The 10,349-nt window shown below is 30.8% G+C and overlaps 1 protein-coding gene across 1 annotated transcript; it reads left to right on the top strand.

Annotated features, from left to right (window-relative positions):
- The first annotated feature begins 6,705 nt into the window (after positions 1–6,705).
- LOC113392273 (cytochrome P450 6k1-like) lies at positions 6,706–9,979 on the top strand. The gene is made up of 8 exons (XM_026628621.2): positions 6,706–7,102; positions 7,525–7,680; positions 7,824–8,008; positions 8,096–8,256; positions 8,495–8,613; positions 8,741–8,846; positions 8,959–9,201; positions 9,763–9,979. The coding sequence occupies exons 1-8, from the start codon at positions 6,719–6,721 to the stop codon at positions 9,918–9,920; spliced, it is 1,512 nt and encodes a 503-aa protein (XP_026484406.2). The 5' UTR covers positions 6,706–6,718; the 3' UTR covers positions 9,921–9,979.
- The last annotated feature ends 370 nt before the right edge of the window (positions 9,980–10,349 follow it).

Here is a 10,349-nt window from a genome sequence, read left to right as displayed (position 1 = left end):
CGTACGCCTTTTGTAGAAAATATCATCATAGTTCAGACAAAATAAATACAAGTTATATATACAAACCTTCTCCGTTTATCGCTTTTCCAATTAGTCATAACCGTATCAAAATTTGTTGAGTGCTTTAGAGGAAGACAGCTAAGATACCGACACTAACAAAAATATCATTATATATAATAAAACATACTATAAACTAACAATTCACATAAAAAATAGGTTTTACTTAAATACTTTCCCGCGTATGTATGTACATATAAACTATAAGTAGATGCACACAAACATTGAGAAAATATAGTAGGAACAACATTACATAATATCCGTATAGTCCGTCATTTTTGAAGTTAGAAGCACAAAACTTTATTTATGGGCTTATATGATTAAAAATTAGTAGATTACGTATTTAAGTGTTTCTGGATATTTTACGCCTAAGGGGAGTAATAGAGTTTGTCATTTCGTATACAGGTTAGGCTGGAAGTCCGTCATATTGAAGCTAGAAGCATGAAATTTTATTTTTGGGCTACCGATTAAAAATGTGTTGATTCGCATTTAACCGTTTCTGGATATTCTACCCTAAGCGCTGAAATACACACCAATGTGGTATACAAAGTGATATTACATTAACGTAATATTTTAAGTTAATTTGTAAATATATTCATATTCTACACGGGCAAAGCCGCGGGTAACAGCTAGTTACAATATATACAGTTATGTCACAAAGTTGTATGGAATGTAATTATAAGAATTACATTTGTTCGGTGGCAGTTTCGGGGGATTAAAACTAGCATCATAGCAAAATCGTTTTCATAGCTTCAAATATAATAATACCACGATTAGTCTGTCCACAGGAGGACAAAAGCCAAATAAACAACATTTGACATCGAATTGACGCAATATCATTGGTCGAGAACCTAAAAATAACGACGACGAAACTTTTATACGCATTAACATTTATTGTAGAAATGTAAATATATGTAAAATTTAAGGATAAAATCTTATGAAGTACGTACATATTTCTAAATAATTTATTTGTTATTAATTCGTTTTCTCTGTCCCATGTTAAGTCAACTCCATTTATTTTAAATGCATATTTGCTTGTCGGTGTGGGTTGAAAAATTCAACGAGAATTAAATTACGAATAATTTCACTGTGAACTTTCTCCAGTTCCAGTACTGACACACGGTAGAGGCACGCAGTTTATTCCTTTTCATTTTTTTATTATACTTTACAAGTTACTACTAATCAATTTAATACTAATTGACCCGCGTGTGAAGGAGGGAGGGTCAAATATTAAGTTTTGGAAATTTGGTCCCATGCTTACACGTTTAATAGTCTCGTAACCATATATAGTATATATTAAAAAAAAAACAAAAAACGATACTTACATTTTATGCGTCACACAATAATACTATTTAACCTGATAGAAAAATGAGGCGAGATAGCCCAGGGGTTTAGCAAAGATTGCGATTTCGGCTTAAGCTAAGTTTTCATGTGTTTAATTTGTGTATATAACTCATCTAATGCTCTGCGGTGAAGGAAAATATCGTGAGAAAGAATGAATGTGTTGGATGAAATTCAGCAACATGTGTTGTTGACAAACCCATATAAAAGAAGCATGGTGGAATAAGTTATAGTAAATATTAATTCTTATAAAAAATTATAATCTAAAGTAAAAACTAGCAAAATTTAGCCAATTGTTAAAACCAATATTTATACAGTGGGGCTGTCATTTTATATTTATGGGCTACAGTTACCTAGTTCCAGTTTATAAAAAGGTAAATTTTAAACTTGTTTTGTTAACATAGCGCGTCGTATTTATACCACTTTATGTGAATGTTGAAAATTTTAATTCCGGCATGTGTGTGGATATAAAAGCGTACAAAACAATGAAAAATATCAAGGCTTATTCTTTTGTCGCGAAATTTTCAGCGTTGGTTTTTCATTACGTTGATAAAAAAAATAATCGAATATCGAATTTAATTTCCCGATTACCATTCAGTGATTCGCAATGAATCTCTCGTATCACTTTGATACGGTTCGATACCAACCGTTTCCATTGAATACTTTCATAAGTTACTCGTAGCGACAATACGAATATAATTGAATTATTGGATAATCTTAAAATTAATATTGTGCACATTGAAAACTACTCTGACAATTATTCAGATATGTAAAATATATGACTAGCACGATCTCCGATATAAGATGATTGAATAACAAGATTAGCTTCTTCTCGAGGCAGGAGTTTGTAACCGCGTTTAGTAATTTGGTGATTCTTATATATAAACTTTATAGGACGCTCTTTTTTTTATCGTTTAATTATTTGAGTGATTAAATAGACTACCTGATGGTAAAAGTTCACCATCGTTCAAAGACATTGGCGCCGTAAGAATTATTAACCTTTCATACAACACCAATGCACCACCAAACTTGGAAACTAAGATGTAATATCTTTTGTGTTTGTAATGACTCTTTGTCACTCATCCTTCAAACCAAAACAAATCAATAAGATAGACTTGCACAGAAACATATCAAGTGAATTAAAGTATTTCTTGGAGGACATTTTAAAATCAAAATATTCTTTATTCAATCACTCCCGGGAAATATAGTTATATAAATTTGACTATGTATTTCTCAAATCTCAAATGAAATACAGTGTTTTTTTAACATAAGATTTAAACTTATTTATAAGCACGCTTAAATATATCAGCGGAATCTTATTGTAGAATCCAATACTTTTGCCCCAGCAAGGATATATTAACTTTCCGTAATAGAAACTTCGTGTCCTTAGTTTACCTTTACTTCTCGTGTTTATTACAATGATTATCACTTATTCAGTAAAAGTAATCGATTATATGATTAATATTTCTTACTACTTAGCGTACTCTTTCCTGAAAGGCCGGCAACGCACCTGCAAGCCCCCCGGTGTTGCAGATGTCCATGGGCGGTGGTAGTCACTTTCCATCAGGTGAGCCTCCTGCTCGTTTGCCACCTCTACTATAAAAAAAAAATAATAATAATATATACATTTTTTTCTTTCGCATTCTCCAATCTGAATTTATCAACGTTAAGCTATTTCAAATCCAAAACCAATCTGTCACGTAATACTGTTCTAAATTCAAAATATATTTGTTACGTAACACCGTTTCTAATTGAGTTTTAAACCCACGAAATTCATATCAATTACTCCTCACACACTCAGCTAAATCTTATCCTACTTTATATATATTAAAACAATATAAATTGTTACATAGCGTTATGTTGTTTTTTTTTGTTTTGTATCCAAATAATCGGGAGTTGTCTCTACTAGAATCTACTCTACTAGAGTCAGCATTAAAACCTATCGCCATCGATGTCGTCGTCATGCACCGTGAATACAATCTACTGTTAAAAATACTCATCTATTGTGGGTGATGATCACGTACGATAGTTCCTCGAACCATTGTACTTATTATAACATTTAACTATTTCGTTAGTCTTCGCCAAATATTCTACTTAGGAATATAATATTAATCCATAAAGATTACAATTCTTATTGCTCCAATATCCGCTCCTAGACTACCAGTCAATACAACTCAACAATATGACATTCTCTATAAAAAGATCACACATCTTTGATGTTCTAGTTCAAATAGCAAAGTGTTCATTTTTATTTTATATTTATATAGCTATGTGTACCGACAAAAGTGCCAAGTCATTAGACACTATAAGACATATTAACCATTCCTGACATCACTAATGCGCCTTGGGAATTAAGATGCCCTTGTGCCTGTAGTTACAGTGACTCAATCAACATTCAAACCGGAAAACAACTACATTAAGTATTGATGGTAGAATTTCTGATGAGTGGATGGTATAACGGGCTTCCACAAAGCCCTACCACCAAGTAAACTGTAAATGGTTCTGACGGATTTATAATTAACTTGTTATTTATTTTCATAAAGATGATTAACTTGGGAATTTTTCAAGATATATATATATTCTCGTATAACTAAGGTTTTTGGCTCACACCGACCCGACCAAGAGAACTTACTATTTTCTATATTTTAAAACTATGCAAGAGTTTATATTAATAGTTTATAGCCTGCGTTCATGCTCAATCAAATCATATATTTTTTTTTAATTAAACCTTTTTATAATGCCTATATAATCAATAATATTGCTTAACTTAAAAAATATATACATTTACGTTAAAAAATTAAACTCAAATGTTTAAATGTGCATAACTCCCCCTATTCCAGTATATGTTTAGATTGTCATACTAACAGATAGACACTGTTTTTTATACAACACTTTTTTAAAGTTTTTGCAGGCTCGGCTGTATTACTGCTTATTTATTTGTTCTTCCATCAAATAGATAATATTACTGTATTCCGCTTTGAAGGGGCCAACAAACCAAAGGGGGGATACATTCGTTTGATTGACGATAAAAAATATAGCAACATCATGGTCGGATAGCATTTTCAAAAATTTTTAAATGTACAACCATCAAATTTGTTTTCAATATATTGAATAACACAAACATTACACAACACATTAGCTATAATAAAACAGCTGTTTCAAAAAAGCCAAATCATTACCATTAATAGAGCTCGCCCATGCGATGTTACTGCAGTAAGTTTTCAATTTCTACAACGAGCTGTCTTTTAGGTTATTCTACAATATCAGTGAGAGTACTGGTAAACAGAATTTAAACGATATATTATTGACAAGACACATTGCTTTATTACATTCAAAATTGCGTTTTTATATAGTAATCTTAAAACCATTAAGACGTAATCCGTCATTTTTTACCAAAACTAAGAACAATTTAAATAGTTAGTATTTTTTTTATTATTTCTAAAGGTGTGGATATATATACGTTAGGTTTTCGTAAGGCTTATTTAAATTAAATTAAAACCTCTTTTTCGGTAGTCGTTATAATAAAAAAAACTAAAATATCTAAGCTAAGGTTGATGCTTCTATAATTATTCCCTTTTTGCACCTAAATTATCTATGATTTGATTTTGATTGACATCAGCTCATTAAATAATAAAACAACTTACAAAACTAAGGAAATCTTCGGGTTTTTACACATTATTTTGATAACAGTATCTCTTCTCTATCGAAGTATAAATCAATGAGTAGTTGCGCTGAGCAGACCTGTCACACAAAGTAGTCTTTTATGTCTTTGCCTGGCACACTTTTTTTGCGACTGGCATATAGTAGGATTAGATACAAATGGTGCGCCCAGCCTGCGGAGCGCATTTACATCGATAACCTCTTAATCGAAACCGTTTTCTACAGAGATACTACTTAGCATGTGAATCATTGAAATAAAATATAAATACTAGCAGACCTTCCCGGAGGAAATAAAATTATATTTTCTTCCCAATCTAATCTATTCGACTCAGTGCCCAACTCTTTGTGTATTAACAGAAAGAAAATTACATCCAAATCGATACAACCGTATAGGAGGAATTCTATTAATACACTACGTGTGTATGAATAATACATAAGATTTAAATATATAAACATAACTATGTACTAGTTATGTTTGTCACAAATAGTAATAGAGGTGCACATATTGAATTTAACATAATTATTTTTATTATATCGTTGAAAATACTAGCGTACGATAACACAATATTGGCTTATGTCGTTATTTCTTTACGTCTACTTAATCTAAGTTAAAACATATATTACGTCATGGTATAGTAACGGTGAATTATGATGAAAGCATAATATGGAAAGTTCCTTGGAACTAATTAATTTAAACTCTATCATACGTTCAAAGAGAACATTTTAAAAGCGTCCATAACTAAATTAAGTGTTCGCTCGACTAAGTATTGAGTAGAAACTAAATTTTCAAATAGACACTAACGATAATTTTCCTTTTAAACTGTTTATATAATGCTCATATATATATCACCGTAGAACCGTAAAATTGTAAATACCGTTAGATTGTTATCTATCTCGCGAGATTGTAAACTAACGGAATATTGTGAACGGTGATTTAACTCAAAATAAAACGTCAAAAATTTCGATTGCTTATGACATTTCGGTTAGTTTAAGTTAGTTTTTATAATTTAACTTTAATTAGCTTCAGTAGATTATAATCTACCGAAAAGTAATGCGTTAAATTGTAAGCAGTATGTTACGGTTCAAAATCTTTCAACAGTTCGAAATCTCGCGAGATAGACTATAATCTAACGGTATTTACAATTTTACGGTAACATACATATATATAGGCTACGTTAACGTGTGAGGGGTCAATGGCTAGGTATCTTGTGTCCTTTTCTGGATTATCACAACCTAAAATAATAATTAAACTTAAATTTGAAAAACCGAGTGATAACTCCCACAACAATTTTAAGGATTATTACTCCACCACGCTACACCAATGTGGGCCGGAAAACTTATTCACCAAAAGAGACCTTAACCCAGTAGTGAGAAATCAACAGGTTGTTTCTATAACTTACGTAAAGACAGATTGTAGTTTGAAATTTATATTAAGTAATAATTATACGAACTATAAATACATTGTTTAAAGTACTCCAAAGAAAAGTAAATAATCAATTTATGACGTAATAATAATTTTATAATCGTGTTTTGTTTATTTTCATACAATAAAAGCATAATCATGCTAAAAATACGCTGTCTATCATTATATCTAAATTGTTTAAGATTACAGACGGCTGTGTGTTTTTTCAATAGATAATGAATGTACTTTAGTATCAAAATGGACGCCAGTGAGATCGTTTGGCTATTGATACGCTCTCTGATCGGAGTATTAATCGGTTCTTTTATTATAATATGGTTGTACTTACGCAAAACTTACAATTACTGGAAAGACCGAGGTATACTATATGACAAACCTGTTCCTATTTTCGGTAATCTAGGATTTATTATGAGAAGAAGTATCTGGGATTACTGTTATGAATTAAGAAATAGGCATCCGAGTGATTACGTGGGAATATTCCTTGCTTGGAATCCTGTTTTAATGGTGCAGTCGCCGGAACTTGCCAAAAATATACTTATAAAGGATTTTGAATATTTCCCAAATAGATATTTGTACAGTGGTTATTCGGATCCTCTCGGAACTCTGAATCTGTTTACGGTTAGGGTGAGTAAAATATTATATTATCTAATGTAAAATAACAGTAAATATATATTCAGGCTAGAAGTATATTTATTTCGTTAATCTTCACTTCAGTTGTAATTATAACCTAGAAGATTTTAATAAAATGAATTAATTAATTTTTTTGGATTAATTTTAAATATTCGATGTGAATTAAGTAGATTTATGAAATTGATAAATATCTTTGATATACGACCCATAAGCCCTGAAATTGTGAGATTTTCATTACAGTTATAAATATAGTTATAAAAATGAACAATTACTTATGTACTCATAGAATCTTCTTCACGAATCAACCTTCTAACTATAACTAAGCAAAAATAAAAATCAGTAAATAATCTTCTACATGTCTGAATACTAAAAAAACAATCGAAACATTAATTTTTAGCCATAAATTATAATTTCAGAATCCACTATGGAAAAAATTGAGGTACGAACTCTCCCCAATGTTTACATCTTTACGTCTAAGGAAAATAACCGAACTGATGAATACCAATGCAACAGAGCTAGTGAAAAAAATAAAGCGAGACTACGTTGAAAAGAACAACGTTGCTAACTTAAAGGTAAACTCTAAATATTTACGTATTTATATGTATATATTAATGGTATGTTTATTATTTAAAGTCAAACTCACACATGCTTAAGTATGAGTAAAAAATATATATATAATATAAAATTTCGTGACCGTATAATTTATCGTTTGCAGGAACTATTTTCCATGTACACGTCTGATACTGTAGCTTATAATGTATTTGGTATTCGAGTCAGTATTTTAAATGATAAGCCGTCGCCCTTATGGTATATAACACGTCACATGGTACAATGGACGTTCTGGCGTGGCTTAGAATTTACTATGATATTCTTCGTTCCCCTTATGGCTGCAATTTTACGGTAAGACATTTAATATAACATCACCTGTTACCATATTATTTTATAAACGATAAAGTGCTGTTTCATGGAGTTATTTTATTTTTATAGGTTTAAATTTTTTTCTGCTCCAGCCACAGATTACGTTAAAAATATATTTTGGGACATCGCTAAACATCGCAAGGAGGATGATACAAAAAACGAGAATGATTTTATTAATATTTTGCTTAAGTTGAAAAAAAAATTAAATGATTCCGCTGAACCCGATTCACGTAAGTTGACAAAATATAAAGTTGCAAATATTACAGAAAAGTATCGAGCAACTTACAACAATAACATAAAATGCACTAAAAATGAATGATAAATCAATTGGATTTCATAAAAAAAAAAGAAAAACTAAAATACGCAGAACAATCTCATCACCTACCTCAAAATAATAAAGCTCAAATCCATTAAACCTCCTTCTTCTTTTTAAGTCGGTCAAAAATTAGCAATTTTTTCAATTGACAGCGCCTGCTGATGATGTTATTTTGGCGCAAGCGGCTGTTTTCATTTTGGGATCAATTGAAACCTCTTCCACGACTATCGCTTTTGTCTTGCACGAAATAGCTCACCGTCCTGATGTGCAGGTACCTTTAATGATCTATTATTTCTTTATAAATAATGTTTGCTTCTTGTGTCATAAACAAAATAGGGAATACATTTAGGTCGCTGAACTAAACATCCGTCACACAGTTAGAATGTTTCAATTTTCAGGAAAAACTTTTTAATGAAATCAGTGAAGCAGTGAAGCGAAAAGGGCGCGACGTTTTGGATTACAATGAATTATTGGAATTAAAATATTTAGCAGCTTGTGTTAACGGTATTGTTGGAGTGCCTTTGATTTTGTACTTTTGAAACTTTTTGAAACTGAGTGTAATGGTTGCTAGACATTAATTTATTACTCACATAGTATAGAAATGGTTTATTTTCAGAAACTCTAAGAATGCATGCACCCGTACCGTATTTAGACAGATTATGTGCAAAGGATTACAAATTAGACGATAATCTTACGATTGAGACAGGCACGCCTGTATTTATAAATGTATTAGCTATACATTACAATGAGAAATACTATCCTGAGCCAGAGAAGTTCCGGCCAGAACGCTTTATGAAAGAGATCGATACTACCAACCCCGTATTCTTGCCGTTTGGTGAAGGACCCCGATTTTGTATCGGTAAGTATTTACTACCGTCAAACAGCAATACTTAGTATTATTATATTCAGGTTTGAAGGATGAGTCAACCAGTGTAACTACAGGCACGTCTTAGCTCCCAGGGTTGACGACGAATTGGTGACGTAAGGAATGGTTATTATCTCTTACAGCCCCAATGTTCATGAGCGATGGTGACCATTTACCATTGTAAGGTGAATTTGCTAGTCCGCCTACCTATAATAAAAAAAAAAGTTATTTCTTTAATTATAAATAAAATATGCTTTGTAATAAGTTAATCATTGAGTATCAATACTTAATAAGAAATAAAAAGGTTTTCTTATTGTACTAAATATAAATCTAAATAAATAAAAATAAAATATAAAATTATAAAATCAAATAAAACAATCAGATTTGTTATTATTTGAACAGCAATGAATCTTCAAGTACCTGTGTAAATTTGTGTTTATAATACGCCTTACGCTGGTCGGCGAAAGAAAACTGCATGTGTCACATTTACAGAGTGTTTTTTTAACTTTTACTATTAAAAATGTTCTTTTTAAATATACCTAGTAAATATTCTAGGTAAAAGGTATGGAATGCTGCAAGTAATAGCTTCCCTGGCCCAGGTAATTCTTCACTACAGAATTGAATCAGTTCTACCGTATACGGTTAGAACCGATCCATACGCTGTGATACTGGCCCCAAAGGATGGTTTAAGTGTAAACTTTGTTCCACGTTAAATATTAATATATTTAATTTTAATATTACAATTATTAAAAATTCAAAATTTTTAATAAAAATTATTTCTTTTTATAAAAAATGTTTTATTCCCTACTACTGGCGTTGAAGTATTTATACAATTATTAGTAAATACTACATCAATATAATGTTGTAATAACCATCTTAATATAAAATTCAGGCATATAAAAATCAATGTACGATTTAATTGAAAAAATAATGTACGATAAGATTGCGTCGGTCCTGATAACAATGATTTTGATGATATTATTTTTTTACACGAAGCCTATGTCAATTTGACTATAGTGAAACAATTGAATCTCACAATTCATTATCCAATGCGGTTTTAACCATACGCAATAAGCGTATTCATATTTGTTAATACACAATGTAAATTACATTCGTGAAGCAATTTAATTACTCTTAGTGAT

Source organism: Vanessa tameamea, chromosome 5 (assembly GCF_037043105.1).
Source record: "Vanessa tameamea isolate UH-Manoa-2023 chromosome 5, ilVanTame1 primary haplotype, whole genome shotgun sequence".
Classification (NCBI taxonomy): domain Eukaryota; kingdom Metazoa; phylum Arthropoda; class Insecta; order Lepidoptera; family Nymphalidae; genus Vanessa; species Vanessa tameamea.
The sequence above is the reverse complement of the archived record's forward strand: the minus strand, read 5'-3'. Positions and strand labels throughout refer to the sequence as shown.

Bases quoted from the DNA above. Each gene is read 5' to 3' on its own strand.
- LOC113392273 (XM_026628621.2), top strand. From the start codon at position 6,719: ATGGACGCCAGTGAGATCGTTTGGCTATTGATACGCTCTCTGATCGGA. The intron at 8,009-8,095 runs GTAAGACATTTA...TTATTTTTATAG, and splicing joins CTTATGGCTGCAATTTTACG to GTTTAAATTTTTTTCTGCTC. The intron at 8,257-8,494 runs GTAAGTTGACAA...TTCAATTGACAG, and splicing joins TTCCGCTGAACCCGATTCAC to CGCCTGCTGATGATGTTATT.